This window comes from Eupeodes corollae, chromosome 1 (assembly GCF_945859685.1).
Source record: "Eupeodes corollae chromosome 1, idEupCoro1.1, whole genome shotgun sequence".
NCBI classification, from domain to species: domain Eukaryota; kingdom Metazoa; phylum Arthropoda; class Insecta; order Diptera; family Syrphidae; genus Eupeodes; species Eupeodes corollae.
In genome coordinates this window covers 113966615-113990904 of record NC_079147.1, presented here as the reverse complement: position 1 = coordinate 113990904, position 24290 = coordinate 113966615, and the positions used below count along the sequence as shown (strand labels likewise).

Here is a 24290-nt window from a genome sequence, read left to right as displayed (position 1 = left end):
TGCATGTACCTAACATTCATATTTTTGTGTGTGATATTTTGATTGGATTGGTAAATTTGTAAACTTTGGTGATCTGCAAAGATTTTCGGAGCATAAATACTTATGTATGTTGGAATACATAGACACAGACCAAATAAACAGTACAGTAAAGGCTTCAACTAAAGATTCAAATTAAGCGCAAAAGGTCTTACAAAGTTAAAATTCATTAGTCAAATCATTTTGCTCTGAGATGAGTGCTACAGAATTACACCTTGGCTCATAAAAGGAAGGAATCAATAAAAAAAAATTAATAAAACCAATTTTAAGGAGAGAACCTTAAAGATAGAATATTTTCATGCTTAAATCGATAAATACTTCAAATTTGACTTTTGCCTAGATTATTTAGATTATTTAATTGATTTTAGACAATTATTTACAAAAAAAAACTTCTCCAACTAGCTCGGTCCCCAGCTAGATGTCTCCAGTATCGCAATCCAAGTTGGGTGAGGTCATTTTTCACTTGTGCGCACCACCAGTTCCGAGGTCTTACTCTACTGCGCTGTGGGTGTGAATTCGAAAACTTTCCGGTCAAAGCATTGGTTTTCATGCGCTCTACGTGACCCAGCCATCTTAGACTTTTTTTTACCTTTCTGGCTAAGTCTTCATTGCTGTACAGCTCATCGTTCCATCTTCTCCAACACTCCACTTTTATCTCGAAACGACCCAAGGTGCTTCCATCTGCTTTCTTCATAGTCCATGCTTCTGGACCGTACAGCAGGATAGGAATGATGAGGGTCTTATGTAGCAATACTTTGGTCCCTCGAGAGAGGGCTTTCTCTTTTGCTACTCAATTGCTTTCTTAGACCAAATAAACATCGGTTATTTTTCGTTCGATCTCAGCGCTGGTGTTGTTTTCTGCATTCATAGCAAAGCCTATGTAGACGAAGTGCTTAACTACCTTAAAGTTACATCTGTCGATAGTGACGTTTTGACCGAGACGCCGGTGTTGTAAAAGGCCTTGCACAGGAGAGCGAACAACGAATGAACGAATAAACGAACAAACTTGATGTTACACATTTCAAAAAGTCAATTTAAAACAAAGACACATTTAAATTATAAGAAACCAATTGGAACTAATCTTACGATAATAAAATTTGCATTTTGTTCTCTAAAATAAGAAAATTTTGTAAAAACAATTTGGTAGTAAAGTATTGCACTGAGATTGCTACGAACTGTCAAACGCTATTCGCGTTCCATATACCATCCACACTGCAATGAATTAATTGGCTGCATTCAATCTCGTGTTGCATAGGGTTTCTTGGATAGGTAGATTTTTAGATACCTTGTTGAACGAGTTGGATAGCTGTATTGAGATAGCTGTCAAAAAATAAAAACAACTTCTATCTGTTTACAAAAAGCAGAGATACATTTAAGCTTCGAAGTCAAAAGGAAAGGAGGACTATTAATGTCTATGATAATGTTGTAGCGATTTTTCATATTTTTTAATTTTATTTCTAATTCCTTCTCATAAAAAATTGACCCATCTTCTTCAAGAAATTTTGCAATTTCTTGAAAAATTGTTCTTCGCTGGGTTTTTGGGTCTCGGAGCTGGTCCTTTCTCTTTCTGCACTCCTCCAGGAAAAGCAGAATGGATTTATGTTTCCAACCTTAAAAAAGGAAAAAGAGTGGTTCCTCTTTGGGGTTTTAAATCATCTGAAAGAATGACTTACCTTTCCTTTCAGCGTCCTTATTTGCTTGTAGCTCCAAAAGCTGTCCGCCTCTGTCTGCTTTTATACATACAAACAAAAAATTTAGACTTATTTATTTACACAAGATTATATTTACCTGTATTTTGTTCTTTCTCTGGAACAGAATGAGGTTCTTCTACTTCAGAATGATGGACACTAGAATGGAGGAAAGACCTAGTACCTAATTTAGTCGTCTACAAAACGAGAACAAAATAAATCAATTTTAAAGTTTAAAAAAATTGATTATAATTATTAATTTGGATTCCTTTTTTGACATCTCACTAACAAAAAGGTATCTTTATACCCCATCTGTCTGAGATTGAAATTATACCACTCTTGTTTTGTATTTGTGTGAAAGATCATGGTTGAGGAAAATATGGAGAAAAGGGTAATTCAATTCGTCGCTGTCTGCAAATAGAAATAAAGACCATGTGAAAGAAAAGTCAAAATATGCTAACATCCACACGCAGTTCGTAGCTTATGTCCAAGATGCTTAAGTTCTTTCTTGACGACAGGTACTTTGTTTTTGCTTTCATTGACCGTTAAACCCATTTTTGCCGCCTCTGCCTCAATACTCACAAAAATATGGGGCATACCTATACCAATTCGATATTTCAGAAAGGTTTCAACATTTTTTAACGCATTTCAAATAATAAGCACTACATAATTGCATCCCAAAAATATATGTAAGACAAAATTCAAAAATTATACATATACACAGAATTTATTTAAACTAAATAAATTTAAAATTGAACAAGTTTCTTTTGCATATGGTATTATACAGAAAATAGTATTAAACAGACTCTTTGGATACATGATCAAGTTCGTGCGACCTAATCGTGCATTTTTGATTTTCATTCCAGTTCTTTATTACCTACGTCACAATGACTTAAATCACTTAACCAAGTGCATGTCGCGTGCGTCTGTCGGATTGAACCTAAAGTTCGCTGAAGATAGCCCAGAAAAATATATATAAATATATATTTAACAAAATAAGACTCAAACTATGTAAGTCGCCACATAGAAAAAAATTTAAATGAAAACTTTATATGTTTGTAATTAAAAATTATACTTTTCCACTTTTTTTTTTAATTCACAAAATAAAATCCAAGTCGTACATCTCTGCTTTTCTGCTGCTGACAACGTATCTGCATTTGTAAGGTTTTATTTGTAGTCATTTCTTGAACCAATGGTACATAGGACGAACTAAAATGGGACTCTGCAACGGTATAGGTAATTGAGGCGCAGATTTTCTACTCCCAATATTCGTGGTTCAAATCACCCAACATTTTCTGTAGGGTTTTTTTCTCTGATAATTTATATGGTTGGTATAGAAAAACGCGATTTATCATGGCATAATGATCAGCCTTATAAAATAGACAGCTCATTTCCGATTGAATCGTAGACTAAATCGAATATTTCTCAAATACGCTACAATCATTCCATGTTTGATAGTGTTCTGGGAAATGCTTGAACATTTTTTAAATTGTTTTTGCTTCTATTCTCGTTTTCAATCAAAGTTATGGAAACTTAATAAATAAACTAAAAAGTTGGTACATATTATTTTCATAAGTACGTTTGGGATTTCTTTGTTGGTCGAGCATATCCCATCGACTTTAAAAAAAATTATGATGTTGATTAAAAAAATTGAGTAGTATGTAATTTTATAACACGAATTAACTACAGAATATTTGTACACTCTCCACGTTATTAAAAACTCAAATTTTTAATATAAAAACAAGACATAAAATCATCTAGTTTTCAGTTTTTGATCAAAAGCAAATAAGAGCAATAAATTCAAAAAAAAAAACAGTAGTAGATAATCTTCAAGTTTTGAAAAATTAGACTTTAAACCTTTTTTTTAACTTTTGTTTGCACAAATTTTGAGTTTTAAACAATTGTTTGCAAAAACTATGCATAGTTTTGACTTGAATTAAAAACAAGCTAATAGACAAAAGTTTTGGCTTTAAAAAAATGTATAAAACTTAGTTGTAAATACTACCAATATTATTTAATAATTGTTTTCCATTTAACCTACATATGTTTTTAAATTGCCCCTACCGCCTAAACAGGGGGAGATAGACCCCCCTCCCATAGTAAAAATGCTTGTTTTTAACTGATTTATACAAATCCGTCATTAAACTTTGTCGCCTAAGTTATCGTACTCTCCCCGAAGATACATATTGACTGACAAATTAATTTCATTCATCCAATTTGTATTTGTTTATATTAGAAACAAAATCATTTGAGAAATGCTACTAAAATTGGTACAGATTGGTTTACGACTAAAACATCTCGTTGAAAAATATAGATTTTGAAATCATACGCAAAATATTGTTATTGATTTTTAATTTTTTTTAGAATAGTTAAATGGACAACTTTTTTAACAAAACACGAAAACCTACAAACTTTTAAGGAAGACAAATCAACAGACTGGATGGGAAGTTATCAGTGCGGGTTGCATCCCAACCTCTTTTTTTTTTAATTAGGTTGATTTCAATAATTGTTTTTACTCTCGATATTTTTATACATATTTTATTAAATTTAGTAGAATTTTTTGAAAGTTTTCATTTCATATAAAAATAGTACCTAAATCTTACGTTAGAAACAAAATTTAGCACATAATAAATTCAATACCTTCATCTTTTCTGGAGGTATTCGAATAGAAAATAAGTTTTTTGTGTATAAAACTTACAGTTAGATTTTTTTTCAAAAAAGTTTAATAAATGTTAAAAATAGTACTTTCTATAAGATATAATTAGTTTCAAGGTAATATCTTTAATTGTTGCCAAGATATTCGTGCGGAAATGTTAAAGATAATTTTTGTTGAGGTTTTTTTTTTGTAAAAAAAATCAATATTTCAATTTTTCTTAAAATTGCATTAGATTTCAAAAAAGATAATCTTCATTGCAAAAAAATATTATATAGTTAATATCATTTTTTGTTTGGTATTCAGTCACATTATGCAATATAAAAAGAGCTTGGGGTGCGACCCACACTGATAACTTCCCACCCAGTCTGTCGATTTTTCTTGTTTTAAAGTGTGTGGGTTTTTGTGTTTTGTTAAAAAAGTTGTCAGTTGAATTATTCTTAAACATTTTAAAATTGACTACAATATTTTCCATTTTTAAAGCGATTTTAGTCGAAATCAATTTTTACCAATTTTAGTAGAATTTCTTAAAAGTTTTTATTTCTTATATAAACAAAAACATATACATATAAACAAAAATGTCGGCAACAATATTTTTCGGGAGATAAAATTACTTTGAAGCCAATATTTTTAATTTTTGAAAAGAAAGTAAATTTTTACCAAGTTTTAGTATTGTTGTTTTTAGGTTTTTATTTTTTGTAAGAAAACTGTCAATTCGATTTTTCTAAAATGTTCCCGACTGTTGAAAATAATATTTCATATAAGACAAAATTAGTTTGAAGCCATAATCTCAAATTTTTTAAAAAATATTTGAGTAGAAAATATGTTTTTTAACACCTTTTAGTAATATTTTGTAGGTTTGAATTTTTATAAAAATTTGTAATTTTACCTGATTTTAAAAACGTTATTTTTCGTGGAACTAAATTATTTTGAATGAAAATCAGTTTTTGTTCGTAAAATTTTCGAGGTGAAAAATTTGTGTTCAGTTTTGTTTGTTTTAGAAAAAACCGTTAATTGGATTTTTTTCCAAAAATTTACCAGTTTAATATCAAGTAACAATACATAATATAAAATTTAATTCAAGTCTCTAGCGTCATTGATTTGTGAGATATTTAGGTCTAACCTAAATGTTCACCTTTTTTTAAACTGCTATGGGAAAAAAAAAACATCCACGCAATTTTCTTAAGAGCCATTTCTACATTTTTCTGCATTATCTGTATAACAACATTTATTTGAAGTCTATATCTATTCTTGTTCTTGAGCTCTGGTCGACAAAAAAACGTTCCGAACCTACGGACGTACGAACCTACCTACACACGCACGCGCAGACATCTTTCTAAAAATCTTTTGTTTCTACTCTAGGGACCTTGAAACGTCGAGAAATGTCAACATTTTGAATTCGACAAATCGTACCCATTACAATAACTTCCTTTCGGAAGTTAAAAAGAGGTTGGGATGAGACCCACACTAATAGCTTCCCATCCCGTCTGTCGGTTTGTCTTGCTTAAAATTTTGACAAAATATTCGTAACAATATTTTGGGTATAATGATGGATAAATAATTTGAAGTCAATATCTTTATTTGTTTTCATAATACTTGAGTCAAAAAGCATTTTTTTTATTGAATTTTTCTCAAAGATTAATTAAAAATCACCAACAATATTTTGCATATAATGCAATAGTTTGATTTCAAAATCAATTTTTTTAACGATATTTTTAGCCGAAAACCAATTCTTACCAATTTTATTAGAATTCCTTGGAAATAGTTTTTATTTCTTATATAAACAAATACAAACAAGATTGTATTCTTTTAATACTATCCTCCGTTAAAAACAAAATTTAGCACAGGAAGAAATCGTTTTGAAGTCAATACCTTTATTTGTTGACGAGATATCTAGAGTCGAATATCAATTTTTTATCAATTTAGGGTACTAATTTTTGTAGGTTTTAATTGTATGAAAATTCTGACAATGGTATTTTTATACAAATTTTACCACGTATCGAAAACAATATTTTCTATAAAATTAAATTAGTTTGAAGACAATATTTTTAATTTTCGAAAAGATACTAAAGTCGAAAATCAGTTTTTATCAAGTTTCAGCAAAATTGTTTAAAACTGTCAACTTGATTATTCTCAAAATTTTACGAGATGTCTAAATGCATACAAATATTCTGGAGATAAAATCATTTTTCGTTCGTAAAGTATTTAAGGTGATATTTATTTTTGTTTTAGTTTTTTTCTTTAACCAGTTTGATACCACGTCATAATTTATAATATAAAATTTAATTCAAGTCCTTAGCCTAATTGTATCGTAAAATATTTTGAATCAACCAAAATGTTCCCTTTTTTTAAACTGCTATGGTAAAAAAAATACTATGTGAATTTTCTTGAGAGTCTTTACGTCATTTTTCTGCATTATTATGTGTATAAGAAAATTCATTTTAAGTCGATATCTCTGCTGGTTCTTGAGATATTGACGACGAAAAAAGCTTCCCGAACGTAAGGACATACAGACGTTCAGATGTACAGACCTAGAGACCTTGAAACTTTTGAAACTTAGAGTTAAGTTAACATTTTAAAAAATTTGACTGATTACAATAACTTCCATATAAAAATAATTAGTCACCTAGAAGTCAAATATGCTTACTAAAAACATTCTATTTTTAAACCTGTTCCCTGAATATCTTAAACAGAAAACTTCATTCTCTTATTTTTATAATAATCTATCTCTATAAGCCATAAAAAGCTGAATATGCCTTTCGTTGAATTTGAATTATTTTCTATTGCACAACAACTTTAAAGAAGTAACAAGTTCTCCAAGAAGTAACAAGTTCTCATAGAGTGAAAAAGGGAAAACTAAAAACTCGTCTCGTCATTTCAACAATTATTTTCGTTGTTGTGCCAAAAAAATACACCTATAGAAATAAAAAAATTCTTGAATCGGCTTGTAATAAGCGACCCAAGCATTAGAAACACCTTTAAGAATTCGAACAAAAAAAGACGAAATGTTTTGAATATTACATTTGTATATAAATACTGAATCAAGGATAACAAGGGTCCCATATGTAATCTGGGGTATGAACATTTTTGAGGTCGGTTCAAACGTTAAAACCACATAGATGCGTTTCATCTTTTTGTTGAACAAATATAGTACAAACTCTTGTCTTTGAAAGAACCTTTTACTTACTACTTTACTGCCCAAGACCCATATTTTACAGTTCTGTTTCCATAATATAAAATGATTTTCAACGTTGTACATAACAATTGTTGGCATTAATTTCATTCACTAAACAAAATAAACAAATTAAATATTATCAACTCTATGGAACAAATCAAATTTTGGTTTTATTTCAACTTTTATTGCCATATACTGCCTAAACTTATTTTTAACAGCTTCGTTTCGATACGAACAAATTATATTCTCAACGAAAAATCTCAGTCATAAGCAAAAGGTAGAACAACATTCCCATTTTTCTTTTCATAATATATAAAAGATATTAACACAACTTAATGTTGCTTTAAGAAGTTTTTAGAATACCTTAATGTAGTTTTTTAATGTTTTACAGAATAATTTCATAAGACAAAAGTGAGAATTTAAAAAAATGACTTATGAATTTATGTTTCAATACATTTTCATCTATAATTAAAATACTTTAAGAAACCAGGCAGTTTTTTAAATATTAGAATAATATAATATTAGAAGTAATAAAGAGGTTATTCCTTTCTGAGATAATAATTTAGTATTATCTTAAATTATTATTGTTTCAAAGATATTTTTTTTAAAACTACATTTTTCTATTTCTGTTATATTTGCAGCTACTTCCAACTTTGTGGGGAAATTCACCCAAAGTGTTCGTCGTATTGTACAAGATGTCAAAGATGAAGGAGCTCCGAGTAAAATAGTTTACATCCCCCCTAATTAAATGATTCTTATTGAATAATTGTTTTTAATTTTTTTCACCGAAATTTAGGTGGTATGAGCAGGGAAGAAGTTATCGAAACAAACGAGAGACTACGAGCGTTGCGACTGCGCTTGGAAGAATCCTACGATACTGCTAAAGGATCGCTTGTCACTTTAATGAACAAATACGGTGACTCGAAAAGTCAGCGTAATATGTTTCAGCGATACCCGATGTTAAAGTTAATGATAAAGGTCTAAAATCAAGAATTTAAGTTTACAATAAGAACTATAAATAATTTTTAATAAATTTCTTGTTATAAAGGACGTCATACGACTTGAAACACAATATTGGACGCTTATAGACATTCCACGTCAAGAGAAACAAGAAACAGTTCCCTCGTATGTTATGAGAGCTTGCTCGATAATGGAGAAAACCCAGAAATCAGGTGAGGGTGTCAAGACATCTGCAAAGCTAGCCGAGGAAGCTGCCGAAAGGAGAGAACGAATGGAACGTCTTGAACGTATGAATTTTTCTTTTAATATTTTTGTTTGTCAGCGTTAAAACTGTTTTTTATTTTTGTTAGATATGACCACAGCACAAATAGAGCTTGAGAACACCCAACTCATCAATGATCTTTATAGACTTCTAAAAAAGTATCTAGGATTGCGACATTTAATACGAGTTTTAAAAGTAAGCTTTAGAGTTAAAAATGTATATCTTTGCAGTTTTCTAAAATAATCATGTTTTTGTTTACTCAAGGATGAATACGGTAGCTCAAAAATGTATCCAATCATTCCACGTTACACAATGTTGAAGGATATGATAAAAGGAATCATGCATGATCCCGATTACATGGAAGTTTGTCACGAAGTTAACAACTAATCTTTGCAAACTAACTTCTATATACTGAGATTTAAAACCACCATTAATCAAAATCATCTTCATTAAATATAAAATTTACTATACTTTGAACAACAACAACAAACAAATAACATAACATTACATATCGCTATGGAAATATATTATACAAAAAATATATATACAAAAATAATGGTCTATACTATATATTATATTAAAATCGATATTATATCAAGGTATGCATTAGATAGGCTAAAACTATTTTATTTTTGAAGCGTATATCCGTAAACACTGATGTCATGCTGCAGACACACAAATTAAACATCATGTTGTTATTTTATAATAGATAGATTAAATTGACATTGTTTAATCATATGAATTAAAAGTTTCAAATTGATTATTTAACCGAATGTAATGCATGCTTCATAAGCCAATAGTTAGACAATATAATGGGACATTAATTCCCAAAAAAAAAAAAAAATATAATAAAAATTAGCTTTAGTTTTGATTGGACGTAAAATGTAACAAATCAAATATTTAATAAGTCCAAATTTTATAAAAAAAAAAGTATATACTATTATATTCAATTTATATGTATATTTATAGGTACGGTCAGGATGATTTGACATTTTTAATTTTTTTTTTGGAGTTGTTGGGTATGTTTTGAAAATGTGTAGGAACTATGCCAAATCATTTTTTTTATATAACTCGAATATATTTCAACTATATTTTCTTTTATTATATTCACGAAATATAAATTTTCTCCGAGAAAATGTTAGTGTAAAACATTTTAAACACTTAAAAAAAATTAGATTAAGCCATTAAACAGCAAATAAGCAGATCTATAGTTTAACACCTTACACGTATAATTGGAACTTAATATGAAGTTCTTAATTGTGTATCCTCTCGATTTAGGCGCCTTCTCAGGGCGTCGAGCAATTGAAGGGACTACAAGTTTTTAACACACTTCAGGACTTATTTTTTACCATTCCTCCACAAATGTAATTTCAAACTTTTGATGTCAGTCAACTGATATATTTTACATTCTACAAAATGTTAGTTCCGTTCACCATAACTTGTAACACGTACTCATACGTTGACAAAAAACCACCATGCTTTAAGCCTGAGTGTGGAACCTTCTTATTCCAAGAAGACGTATCCTGTGTTATATGTCCATTAGTTCATTAGCAAAGTCTTTCCTTTTTATTTTGTCACTGATGTATAACTTTTACAACATGGCTTTTTTTTCGATGGTGATGCTTTTTCTTCTGACGGTTTTGTTACTGACTCTTTACTCGTGGTCTATTTCAAAAAAAAATCTGTATAGATTCCGAAGATAAGAACAAAATTTAATTAAGCCTTAAAAGAAGCTTCTCATCTTTCGCCTCCCGTTTCTTTTCTTTTACTTTGCTGCTCACATTATGAATCCTATTTTCGATTTTAATTTGTGAAATTATGTAGAATGAACTATGGAAGGGCTCCTACGCACAATTTTCTCGTACTGACTTACCGTACTGGATATGCAACAAACCCAATTTTCGAATTACCAAAGATTTATGTTTTCCTTTTGGTTCTATTTCGACTACTTTAAATTTAAGTAAAAGTCTTCTGTAGTTCAAGACTTATAATATCATTATCATTTGATTTGAAACATACCGTAACAGAGCTACGAGTACTACAGTGCAAACACAGCTAGTGTTCGATTATATGTGAGAGGTTAAACTAAGAAGTCGTTTTTTTATAATTTGTTGACTAACTAATGATTTAAATTCTCAAATTATTTGACATCAAAATTCTTAAATTTTGAGCTAGCCTTTTTATTGGATAACAATTTGTTTAAAAACTTTCTATACCTTTTATGTTTCCAACCATATCATTGTTGTTCTATGAAAATTCCTTTAGTCCATATTTAGCAAAAGTCGGATAAATATGCCTAGTTTATTTAAATCTCAAAATTTATATTCTGTTGAAACTCCTTTAGCAAGACGTTCCTCTTTTAATAAATTATAAAATAAAATTTATGTATTGATTTCAAAATTTAGGAAGTTTCAATAGAAGGGCAATGATATGCATTATTATGAACTTTAACTAAAAATCTTTTGTACAAAAACAACCTATATAAAATAAATTAAGAAAATTTGCTGAATGTGCAGCGAATTCATTGTTATAGTGTATTTATTTAACATCATTTTATTTTGAGTGGTTTAAGACACTTGCCTCACATGATGTCAATTCATCCTTCCAATCCAAACATTTATGCTTTACCCTTGTAAGTATCATTAAATTTGAACAATTATATAATATACTTAAAACATGAAAAACAATATACAAAACCAATACTATTTTTTTTTTAAATAAAACCCATGTAATTGTACTCATTAAAAATGCTTCAAGCCCTAAAAGAAATTATCTTATACAAATATTAAAATATACAAGTGTACAACATCAAAATATATTAAGAACAAAATAAAAGACGCTTTTCAAAACAAGAAAAACACCATAAGAAATTTGATATTTAAAAATATTCTATAACTATAACAGAATAAAGTTTAAAACAAAAAACTATTTAATAATATACATATTTAATAAATTAAAGAAAAAAAACAAACAAACAAACATTAATATTTTGGTTACAAAAAACACTATACAACTTAAACAAAGAAAAACTTTAACCAACAAAAAAACTGTGAACAACACGCCCACCGAACTTATATCCACTACAAACAAAACTCATAAGTCATAAAACTAAGACCAAGTTAATAATAAAGGATGCATTTTTAAACTTTAATCTAAACTATAACATCTTCCTATTCATATACAAAATTAAACAAAGTTACTGTTTTATTTATTTTTATAAATGAAAAAACAGTTTTATAAATTTTCTATACATAATGCAAAAATATTGGCCAAAATATATTTTGTTTGTAACTTTTACAATAAAGTAAGTTAGCTTACAATTTTCATATTTGATTTAATAAACAAAAATCCTATTTTAATCTTATGATCAAAAAGTTTTCTTAAATAAATTAAACTTTTAAACATGTTATTTAAAAAACAATAACTATATAATGTTCCTTTTTTAAAATTTTTAAAATTGTTTGTCTTTTGTAGGTAAAATTTCTTTAAGATTTAATATTTATTTTACTAAATGGGTTAATCTGCCGACCTGTTTTTCCTTTTTTAAACAATGGATTATCCAAACTATATCGAAACAAACCGAATACGAATGATTACGCGTTTTAATACCTTCTTCGATTTAAACTAATCTCTTTATTCCCATAACTAGATTCAGAAATTATTTATTTATCGTATACAATTAAGTCTAAGCGATTAATACATTATACAATTGTAAGTACCTCGACCCATCAACACTTGCCAAGCATATCGGGCCCTTCCCGCCAATTTATCTTAAGCGCCAAAATAATTTGTATCCTAAACGACAATTAAAACGCTTACTGCTGATCCTTGAAACAACTTGTAGCTGTAGTCAGTACTGGAAATTATTAACTACGCTTAAGTCAAGACATGACAATAGCCTTCCAGACTCTATGTGTTACTAGAAAATTTTAATAATTAAGTTGTCTTTTTAGTTGCAAATGTCAATTACGATAGAATGTCGGAAAGGACCCTCGAAAAGCTAGAATCATATTTTAATATTTTTCACGTAGAAGAAGAATTTTGCTTACCCTAAAATAAAAAAAGACAAAAGAAATAGTTTTAGGTTAATGATTTTAATTGAAGACATTCGCGAAAATTTTAAACTCTTTATTTGTAATCGATCTTTACAAGTTTTCGAAAATTTCCTGCATATTCTATTCTTTAAAATTGGAAAGGCTTTTCCACTCTATATTCTTTGACAGATAAAATGTTAAATAAAAATAAGATTACATTCATTTAGACACTTGAGACTAAATGCTCTTAAAAAATTTGTATTCGCACACAAAATTTTACTAACTTAAAGAGGCAATACAACCCGAGCAGACCTGGGCCTCAACCGACTAGCTCGGTCCGTAGGTAGCTGTCTTCAGTTTCACATGCCAAGTTGGTTGATGTCTTCTTCCACCAGCGTGCGCCACCTGACTATCGGTCTTCTTCTACTGCGGCGACCCACGGGATTGGATTAGAAGACCCTCCGGGCTGAAGCGATGATGCCTATAAGTCGTTGGAATTTTATTCTTTTAACCAGGTCAGTGTCGCTGTACAGTTGGTGTAGCCCTTATCGACCGCGTAACCCATCTTCTCCACTTTCGTCGCAATTCTCGAAAACGCTCCACTGACATCAAACTTTGATATTCGAAATATGTCACTATCATCGGCGTATCCGAGTAATTGGATGGACATTTGGAAGATTGTGTCTCTAGTGTTGACGGTTGAGTTTTGCACAATTTTTTCCGATTTTGAAAAAGTGGCCTGACAATGAATCGCCATGTCTAAAACCTTTTTGGACATCAAATGCATTAGTTAGATCTTTGACCACTTTGATAGAGCAGCGTGCATTCTCCGTCGCCGTCGTGCTAACTTACGGATAAGTTTAACAGGGGTATCGATTTGAAGTTGCTGTGAATATTTCGTCAATAGTGGACATAACAGCCACACTGATAAGGACCTATCAGGTTGTTGAAGAACGGCTTCAGAGGTGCACATAATACGGCATAACGGTTCGAAGAATATATCGTGGTTGTCTTCATCTTTCTCTTCTGTTATTGCATGCACGCATATTAGGGTTAAGTTGGCAAATTTAGCCTCGATGCGGATTGCTCTGATATTGAAACTTAAGGCTTTTTACTTGAGTATAGTTCCAACAACAAATCCTCACCTAAAAAGATACTGCCTTTGTTTTCAGTAGCAGTCGCTGCAGTATAAATAGCAATCTTTTAGTTTGCGTCTACCCGGTACATCCCATCGCACTTCTTCTATGGTGGTAATATCTGCCTTGCAACAGTTTAGGTCTTCCGCTAACTGTTGGGCTGTACAGTACACGTGGTCTATTAAGGGACCTAGCAACCCACGTACATTTTCGAAGATCGTAAATTTTGTTTTAAATTCGAGTTTTCGTAAGGTGTTGCATTCAATTTTGTACATTATGTTTATTGGGTCTTCCAATAAGAATAAACATTTTCAAATTGTTTTAAACTAGTTAGTGACTTTCCACTACCATACCCTTTTTGTAGATTTTTTTTAAAATTAAGAGTGCTGGTTTCCTTTACTTGTTTTCAACGAAATGTTAAGTGTGCTTTGGCAAGATTAGCGTTGATCTCATTTTTCAATTATGAATTATTATTTAATAAGATTTATTTTATTTAAGCTTATAAACGTAATTTCTATAACATACGTTTTATTACAAAATCAATACCCCATTCATTAAACAATAATAAGTTATTATATTTTTGATTTAAAGATTGAGGATTTATCGGTATCAATTGCATTAATCTAAAAGAGGCGAAAATTGAACTGATAAAAAACGATTGTATCATTTTTGATTTTCGATTAAATAAAAGTTTAAACATAACATTTTAGTATGAAATTAAAATAATATTTTGTAACTCTTGTGTTTATCATTAGATTCGTGGAATGTGATCTCTCTCAACTGTGTTTGAATCAATAAAAATTTTTAAATTAATTTGTATTCCTTAAAACCAGAAAAGCGGAAACGGCCGTCCATTTCTTGCAATAAATTTAAATTAATTTAAGTTTAAATAAATGTAACTTAATTTAATGTAATACAAATATTTATTAAACATTATTAATTGAAAAACAATATTTATAAGAGGTTAATTTAATAAAATAAATCAGTATATGTTTTTTTACATTTTGCATACCAACCAATTATATAATTAAACTTGAATACAGGTAAAATACTTATCAGTATACATGTAAAGCAAGTTTAATAAAATAATAAAATAAAACAGAATTAAATAAAAGAAGAGCTTTAAATGTGTTAGTGTGAACATAACAAAATAAACCCATGGATTTATTGTAACTTTAAAAAACATAAATACTTTACAAAACAAAACAATGAAATATTCCTCTTCTTAATGTATTTGAAAAATGACGTGACTCGTTTGATAAAAACGAATCATAAAACAAATAAATGAATTGTTGTATTTTTAAATTGTGTTTTATTTGTTTCCTATCGAAAGAACTGGCAAAATTGTAGAGTAGATGTTAGAACCTATTTTTATTGAGGAACGAAATTTGGCCTGGTAAAAGGGGGTCAAGCACATTTGTTGACACACTTAACATAAGACGAGTGTAAACCGCTTGAAAATGTTCTTTAATGTTCAGTAAAGGAGGCTGCGGAAATGTAAATAACATAATGTCAAATGTGTACCGTAACCTTTCAAGGGCTTAAAATAAAAGTTTTAGTTATTGGATTATTTAAGAAGACTGTTGTTCAGGAAGATATGGTTTAACTGTTTAATTTGGACGACAACCTAAATATGAAAGTATTCCAACAGTTTTCTAAATATGCCACATTCAAGGGCTAAAATACAATACTTTATAAGAGGATTGTTGGTGCAGAAATGTTAGAAATTGTGTAGCTATTTTCCAAAAATAATATATTCTGCTTTAGTTGCAATTTCAATAAATTTGAAGAACGCTACAAAAATAATGATGAAAATAACATAGAAAATGAGAAATTGCTAGAAAAATGTCATATTTTTTCGAAAGAAATTAAAATGTAATCTGATATGAAGAATTTCCTGGTTGTCTACTCTATTTCAATAATTATCAGTCTGCTTATTCGTAGATTAAAGCTGACACTAGACTACAAATTCTAAAAAGAGGCTGGGATGCGACCCACACTGATAACTTCCCATCCCGTCTGTCGATTTTTCTTGCTTAAAAGCTTGTAGGTTTTCGTGTTGGGTTAAAAAAGTTGTTAGTTGAATTATTCTTAAAAATTTAAAAATTACCAACAATATTTTTCAGATAAAAAAAGAGTATAGTTTAAAAATCTCGTTTTGTTAAATAGGTTATTAGTCGAAAACAAATTTTTACCAATTTTAGTAGCATTTCTTTAATTTTTACAAATTTGATGAATGAAATTAATTAGAGTGATATCAAGAACCGAACATCAATTTTTACCAAATTTGTGTGCTTTTTTTTTGTAGATTTTTTTTGTTGTGAAAAAACGCACTCTTGGATTTTTATAAAAAAAAGCTACCGAATATAGAAACAATATTTTCTATGAAATAAAAGAAGTTTGATTTTTATTCTTTGAAAAAATATTTGAGTCAAAGTAAATTTTAGTATTGTTTTTTTAGGTTTTTATTTTTTTGTAAAAAAACGGTCTATTCGATTTTTCCCAAAATTTTACTGAATGTTAACAACAATATTACATTAAAGATAAAAGTAGTTTAAAGCTAATATCTCAAGGTTTAAAAAAGATATTTGAGTCGAAAATCAATTTTAACCAACTTATATTAATTTTTAACTTCACATAGGAAGTTATTGTAATGGGTCCTATTTGACAAATTGAAAATTTGACATTTCTCGACTTTTCAAGGTCCCTAGAGTCGAAATGAAAGATTTTTAGAAAGATGTCTGTGCGTGCGTGGGTACGTACGTTCGTACGTTCGCGACGTTTTTTTCGTCGTCCATAGCTCAAGAACCAGAAGAGATATCGATTTCAAATAAATTTTGTTATACAGATAATAAGGCAGAAAGATGCAGAAAGGGCTCTCAAGAAAATTGGGTGGGTGGTTTTTTTACCATAGCAATTTAAAAAAAAAGTGAAAATTTTGGTTAACCCTAAATATCTTACGAACCAAAAATGCTAGAGACTTGAATTAAATTTTATATAATAAACTGTAACGTGATCTCAAGGAAGTATATTTTTTGAAAAAAATCTTTGTAAGGGTTTTTTTTATAAATCAAAAAAATTGAAAAAAAAATTTGTCACCTCCAAAATTTAACGACTAAAATATGATTTCATCTCTAAAACAATTTTGTGCAACGAAGAATAATGTTTTTGAAATCTGATAAAATTTTGAGAAAAATCGAATTGACAGTTTTTTTTATAAAAAATAAAAATCTAAAAAAAACATTACTCAAAGTTGGTAAAAATTGAATACCGATTCAAATATCTTTTTAAAAACTTGAAATTAAGGCTTCAAACTTATTTTATCTTATAAGAAATATTGTTTTCAACATTCTGAAAAATGTTGAGAAAAACCGAATTGACAGTTTTCTTACATAAAATAAAAACCTAAACAAAATTAAAAAGTTTTTAAAAATTGATTTTCGACTCAAATATCTTTTCAAAACTTTAAGATATTGGCTTAAATTTACTTTTATCTTTCAAAAAGTATTGTTGTCAACGTTCAGTAAAATTTTGAACAAAATCGAATCGAATAACAAAAGTTGGCAAAAATTGAATTTCGATTCAAATATCTTTTCAAAAAGTTAAAATTGAGGCTTCAAACTTATTTTATCTTATAAGAAATATTGTTTTCAACATTCTGAAAATGTTGAGAAAAATCGAATTGACAGTTTTTTTTACAAAAAATTAAACTGTAAAAAAAAAACAATACTAAAACTTGGTAAAAATTTACTTTTGACTCAAATAGCTTTTCAAAAATTAAAAATATTGGCTTCAAACTTATTTTATTTCACAGAAAATATTGTTTTCGATATTCAGTAATTTGTATATAAAAATCCAACAGTCCGTTTTTTCCATAAAAAATAAAATCTACAAAATATAGTACGCAAATTTGGTAAAACTTGATACGAGTACATATAGACAAACTTTTAAGCAAGACAAATCGACAGACGGGATGGGAAGTTATCAGTGTGGGTCACATCCCACTCCTTTTTTTTGTTTAGGTATTCATTTTTTGTATAAAAAAATGCCAATTCGATATTTCTCAAAATTTTCATAATGTTGAATGCAATATTTCTTATAAGTTAAAAATATTTGGAGGCCATAATCTCAAATTTTTAAAAAAAATATTTGAGTTGAAAATCAATTTATACCAACATTTATTAATTTTCTTGTATAGGTTTTTATTTTTGTTTCGATTTTTCTTAAAATAAGATATTTGAGTCGAAATTTATAAAAAAAAACTGTCAATTCGATTTTTCTCAGAATCTTACCAGATGTTAAAAACGTTATTTTTCTAGCGTTTTTGGTTCATGAGATATTTAGTGTTAACCAAAATGTTCACCTTTTTTTAAAACTGGTATGGTAAGAAAACCACTCTCGCAATTTTCTTCAGAGCCCTTTCTGCATCTTTCTGCATAAAATCTATATAACAAACTTTATTTGAAGTCGATATCTCTTCTGGTTCTTGAGCTATGGACAACGAAAAAAACGTCGCGAACGGACGTAGGGACGTACATCAGACAAACATCTATCTAAAAATCTTTTATTTCGACTCTAGGGACCTTGAAACGTCGAGAAATGTCAAAATTTTCAATTTGACAAATCGGACCCATTACAATAACTTTCTATGGGAAGTTAAAAATACTAAACTGCGAAAAATCGAGGGACGATATGAAGGTCTGAAACTTCGACATTTTGCTATATACTATGTCCGATATTCATTTGATACATTTTGTTAATTTTTGTATTGCAAGTCTGTTGATTTTTATTTAACTTATACAAAATATTAATAACATACTTTGTGTGAAATTCTATCAGAAAAGTTTTTTTGATAATTTGTAGGATTTCGTGTCTTGTAAAAAAAAGTTTTTAACTGAATTTTTATAAAAAAATAACTGAAAGTTAGCAACAATTCTGTTTTGGTTTCCCCATAGATGCAATTCAATATTGCGTATATATACCTGAGCAAGAAACTAAAAAAAGCATACAATTAATTGTTATTACAAGTTTTGTCAGTTTAAAAAAATAATATGAAAATTTAAAAGACTTCGTTTGAAAAGGCACGAAAAGCTTTCTGGGAATAAAAAAAACTAACACATCGATATTCAAAAAATAATAACAAAAAGACCATTACATATACATTCTTTTAATTTCACCTAAATTTGGCCTTTTCATCTTTGTATAGAAAATAACCAATGTTCCTATATAGCAGACAAACTATAAACAAACTATAACCTTTGTACTCTAGTTATTTGAAACCCTTAGGGCAACCATATTCCACATTATCTTTGCATATACAAAGACATTATTGGCTCTGATGTCCCGAAGGATAAGGTAGTCCATAGTCTTTCCTTATTTTTGAACATTGTATATAAAAACACGGGTTTTGAATAATCAACAATCGTTATTCTACTGGCCGCAAATCAGTTTCTCGAACAATAGTGCATCGAAAAATATCTAGATGCCGCCTGAGACTACTAACGATTTCACATACAAAACCTAGGTGTCTCGTATGTCGCTTTGAAGTAAAAGCAAATACAACAACCGGATAAGTCTTACCCTCTTACGTTACGAATTCGTATGCATCTCAGATATTAACCTTTTACACAATGGTATCATTCAAAACCATACAAACTTTGAATATACAAAAACATATCGAAATATAACGTTCCAAGACTTTACGAACGAAATTTTTTTCATTTTATTCGTGCATTTATTTTTGGGACACCGGGAAAATTATCGTTTCATAAAATTTCAAATCTAATCAATGTTTCAAAAGTTAACGAAGGTAAGGTAGAGCAATAAATTGTAAGTATTCAAAATTCAAACAAATGGTTTAAAATATGTGCTCAGTTTTGAAAATTGGATGCGTATTTCTTTTAAATCATTATTTTAGCAAAAATTTAAACCTTTTTCTAATATTAGTAAAAGAAGACAAAAACTAATGAATGCTGTTGAAATTAAATGGGGGAATACCTGTTTTGGTTTCCTTGGCTATCGAAAAACAAAATTGCAATATTGATTCTACTTAAGGCACTCAACTTTTAAAGCCAAGTTCTTAAAATTTTTATTTACTACACCCAAAAGTATGTGGAAGTCTCTTCTGAAAACGTACGTTACACCAGGCTATCCTCGGTAACAACGCTCGTTCTCAATGAAGCTTTTCATGTTAGTTCGATAGAGCCAATTTGCTTGTAGCACCGTGCTGTTAATTCAAAACTACCAGAGATTGCCATGAGTCCTCCCTTACTTAAGGGGGTATTCTGGTCTAGAAATAAAAAAAAAATCGATTTTTTTTTGTTCGTATTTTCATAGTTTAACTATTTAAGAATATGTCTACGAGAGGATTTTCCCAAATTCAAATTATTTTCGGAGAAAGAAGTATTTTGCTGAGCAGCCACCCAAATCGGTTGGGCTGCAACTAATGGAACAAAAGACATAATGGGGTACCTTAAACTCGTTTTTCTCAGAACTATCTTTTTGAATCTGATACCCACGATTTCTCAGGTTCTGCGGAACCGATTTACTTGAAATTTTAAGAGAGTCATCTTTAGGGACTTGTCTACGTCTAAAACTACGGCCATCCATAAATTTTAATTTTTACTATTTTTAACAAGTCGAAGAATGTTCAAAAGAGTGGTAAAATTTTTGTTTTTTTCTTTAGGCAGTCGCCATTTTATAAAAATAAATGTTTGTAACTTTTCCGTAGTTCCAGACATTGCGACATTATTGTAGATTAATAATATTTTTTAGTTTTTGATTTCAGTTTTCTAGGAGAGTTAAAATCGTGGGTATGGTCACGTACCAAATTTTTGAGACGCACCACTCCATCAGCTGATAACTAACGGAATTTTGATTTGTTTTTACTTTTTTATTTTTTTTTGTATGCTTCTAATGCGAATAAATAATGTTTAAAAAAATTGATGGTAAAATTGTTGCTTGCTTTTTTCTACAGCTCTTCAAAAATTACCAAAAATTCATGTCTCTAGACCAGAATACCCCCTTAAGGACGCAAAGATTTTATAGAATAAATCTTCTTTCGCATTCGAAGAGTACTGAAAGGCCTTGATGTACACAAATCCGCTGACCCTTATAATACCACTTGGTATTTTTTATATCTTTCCTCTTCTAAAGGTCTCTTCCCGAGTGGATAGAAAACAGCATTTCCACCCTGACTCTACAAAATGTATCAGGCTTATTCCGACAGGCGTTTTTTTTTAAACGCCAGTGTCGTTTGTCGTGGCGTCTCGTTTTTTCTTTGGTATTCCGTAACTCAAACGCCGGACTTTCTTTCGCTCTTACATTCCACATACGATCCACTACAACAGCTGACATTTCAAACTTCAAAATTGTTTTTAAATTGAATAATTTCTTTTCTGAAATTTAATTTGTAAAATTTGTTTAAATTTCTTGTAAATACAAAAAGAAACGGAAAAATGTATAGTGTAGCAAGTTATTTTTCGTGGATTCGTAGTGACGACGAAGAGGAAGAAAAAAAAAGCAAGATTTGATAGTGCATAGAAGATATATTCGATCTAAAGCAAATCCTTTTGATTTGCCCGATTCAAAGTATGTAATTAATTAAAACAAGTTTACGTTCCTCGAGTTCAAGCTGCTTCTTTCTAACTTCCAAGTCTTTTATTTTTAAATTATTCGATTGCACTCTTTGCCTGACATCGCGCTCCATTTGTATCTTAACCATTTTAAGATTCTCTTCTCGGAGATGAAAGTTTTTCCTTTCATATCTTGCACATTCATTGAGATGCTTTTCGATGCCAGAAATCGATGTCACATTTTCTCCCAGCTTTTGATTTATGTCTCTCAAGGTTTCTTCCATTTTAGAAAATAATTTTTCCTGAACCTCAGTTTGTTTTTTCAGCATAGTTTCAAAAACATTTTCCTTTTCCTTTTTTATTGGTCTGGGCCTCGGAGCTTCATCACACAACTCTTCATCATTTTCCTGCTTCTCAAATTCGCCCAAAATGTGTGTCAAATCATCATCGACCCCGCTAATTATTTCAATAGGCATATCATTTACTGGGCACGATGATGCATTTGTGGCTATTGTAATATTTGCCGTTGAAACATTTGCAGATTTCAGCGGGGTCGATTGGGCGATTGGGGATCGGGACGCAAAATGAAATGAACCACCTGCGGCGTATCCTGTCGGATTGACTACCAAGTCCAACGACAATATCCTTATTATGGCTTCGTCCAAGTCATTAAAAGTTTTTTTTTTGTATTGCCCTCCTCCTGTAGCTTCATTTTCTTTTTTGTTAAACAAGAGCTTTTGTTTAACTTTAAACTTGGCGTCAAACCAGACCTAAGGACAAAAATTAATTTTAACTTAAGTTTAAAAATTCATATACCTACTTTCTGCCACTCCTTTCCTTTTCTCATAGGTGGCCCAAGACTATTTAAAATCTCAGCAACAGACTCCCACCCCAAAGACTTTTCATAACCTCTTTTGTAGTTTTTTGCGAGGTGCTCGTTTTCCTCCATGAGCTCGACCATCCGTCGCATTTGGATTTGGGTTGTAATTTTTACCCTAAATGAACAATTTTAAATTATAAAAACTAAAATAAATTAAAAAAAACTTACATTTTTACTTCTGGCGTCAACAAATTTTCCGACGATAACTTTTGACGTTTTTTTTTAAGATAAAGGCCTACCGGAATAACCAAAAAAGAAATGTGAATGCGTTCCACAAGAGAGAGTCGATAAATTGACTTTTAATTGGCGTTGAACGCCTTACGTAATACCAAGTTCACACTGTCGTTTTTTTTTTGGCGTTCAACGCCTTACGGCGTCCCTTCTTTCCAATGGTTACGATTGAATTAATTAAACAGGGCTTGTCGCTTATATGCATAAACCTTAACATGGCTCAAAATAGTCTAGAGGCGTTAAACCGCACGATATGGACACGTTGTGTACCTACTGAACTGGCCTTTCAATTAAGCCATACGTGTAGTTGTTTTTAACAAACATATTCGTATTGTACAAGTAGAATAAGTCAGTCACTCTCGACCATTAGGGAAGAGAGCTTTGTTCACACAGATTCAGGATGATAAAAGTGGGTTTTTTCTATACTTTTCGTTTTTCATTTCGATCGGACTTTATAATGGTGCGGAACATGCTAATTTGCATGCGGCACAGTCTCGTTGAAACCAGATTTTATGTAAGATAAACTCAACAATTTTCTCCCAAAAAAAAAATGTCATCATCGCACGGTAGCGTTCATTATTCACAGTAACGTTGCTATTGTTACCATAAATGAAGAAATACGGCCCAATGATTCAGCCAGTCCATAATCCACACCAAAGAGTGACTTTCTTTTTTAAGCATTTGTATTTTTTTGGAGTGCTACTGGCTGTCCAAAAACAAAAAATATATATATTTATCAAAGGTTTTCAAATTTTTTAGTGAAGTTGAAGGTTGAAAAGATTTTGTAAACAACAAAATTCCTGACAGGAAAAAAAGAAGAAACATTAAATACTTGCAGTGAAATGCCCGAAATCCAACCACAGGTTCTGAAAAAGCAACCAGATGAAACTTAATTTCTTATATGACCGAGTACTACCTTGAATTGCAGGAATCCATCAAGGCAAAAAATGCACTTATCGCAAAAGGACCATCCGATCCTTGCTGTAGATGAATGGATGATTTCGGGATAAGCTGCTTTAGTCCAAGCTTCGTTTCTAAATTTAACAAGTATTATAAGTGTAAATGGATTGAGAAGTATCCGGACTAAGAACAAAAGCCTGACAGCCTCTATAGCCTGTAATTGAAGTTACTACTGAAACACTTTATGCAGGAATAACTGAAAGTAAAAATACCACTCTTGTCTATACCTATCCCCGTTTCAAAAATATTTTTTTTCCCGTAAAGCAACAAAGGATCGAAAAAAAAAACAAAATTATAAAGAAGTAGTTTAGAGAATAGCCAAGACCTTGAATAATGCAGAAAGTGAAAGACAAGTTGAACTAATACCCAGAAATAGCAATGCTGCTCCTAAACGTTAAAGTTTAACCCACCCCCGATGCCACTGTCCATCCGTATTGGACATTGGCAAAAATGTTACTATATACCTAGGATTTTTCCGACAGTGTATAAAATTTTGTATACCTTCTTTTTTTTTGCTTTTTACCCCTTAATCAATTCAATCGCAATACTTTCAAGAATGCTCAACAGTTTACAATTGCTATCTATTTCAGACGAAAACTGTCGATTATAGAGATTTTTTTCTAACCATCTATTCAGATCTTTACTTGCTACATCTATTAACTATATCTATATGGCAAGTACCTATTGCATTCGTAAAAATT

At 30.1% G+C, this 24290-nt stretch overlaps 2 protein-coding genes across 2 annotated transcripts in view; one reads left to right on the top strand and one right to left on the bottom strand.

The window, feature by feature from the left end:
* The window catches only part of LOC129939549 (uncharacterized), a 71819-nt gene extending 62253 nt beyond the window's left edge, over positions 1 to 9566 (top strand). Inside the window, exons 2-6 of the mRNA XM_056047591.1 lie at positions 8194 to 8271; positions 8349 to 8530; positions 8601 to 8799; positions 8863 to 8969; positions 9039 to 9566. Coding sequence (XP_055903566.1) covers positions 8194 to 8271; positions 8349 to 8530; positions 8601 to 8799; positions 8863 to 8969; positions 9039 to 9161 — 689 coding nt within the window. The 3' untranslated portion in view covers positions 9162 to 9566. The remainder of the gene's footprint in view (positions 1 to 8193; positions 8272 to 8348; positions 8531 to 8600; positions 8800 to 8862; positions 8970 to 9038) is intronic.
* Positions 9567 to 21331: 11765 nt separating this feature from the next.
* LOC129941730 (uncharacterized) lies at positions 21332 to 22613 on the bottom strand. The gene is made up of 3 exons (XM_056050435.1): positions 22567 to 22613; positions 22339 to 22513; positions 21332 to 22288 (listed from the first exon to the last, which is right to left on the bottom strand). Coding segments are annotated over exons 1-3 (936 nt in total). The 5' UTR covers positions 22569 to 22613; the 3' UTR covers positions 21332 to 21529.
* Positions 22614 to 24290: the final 1677 nt, after the last annotated feature.

What these genes read in the sequence shown, in the direction of transcription:
- LOC129941730 (XM_056050435.1), bottom strand. An exon ending in AAGGAAAGGAGTGGCAGAAA is followed by an intron (nt 22,289 to 22,338) that starts GTAGGTATATGA and finishes TTTTGTCCTTAG; the next exon opens with GTCTGGTTTGACGCCAAGTT.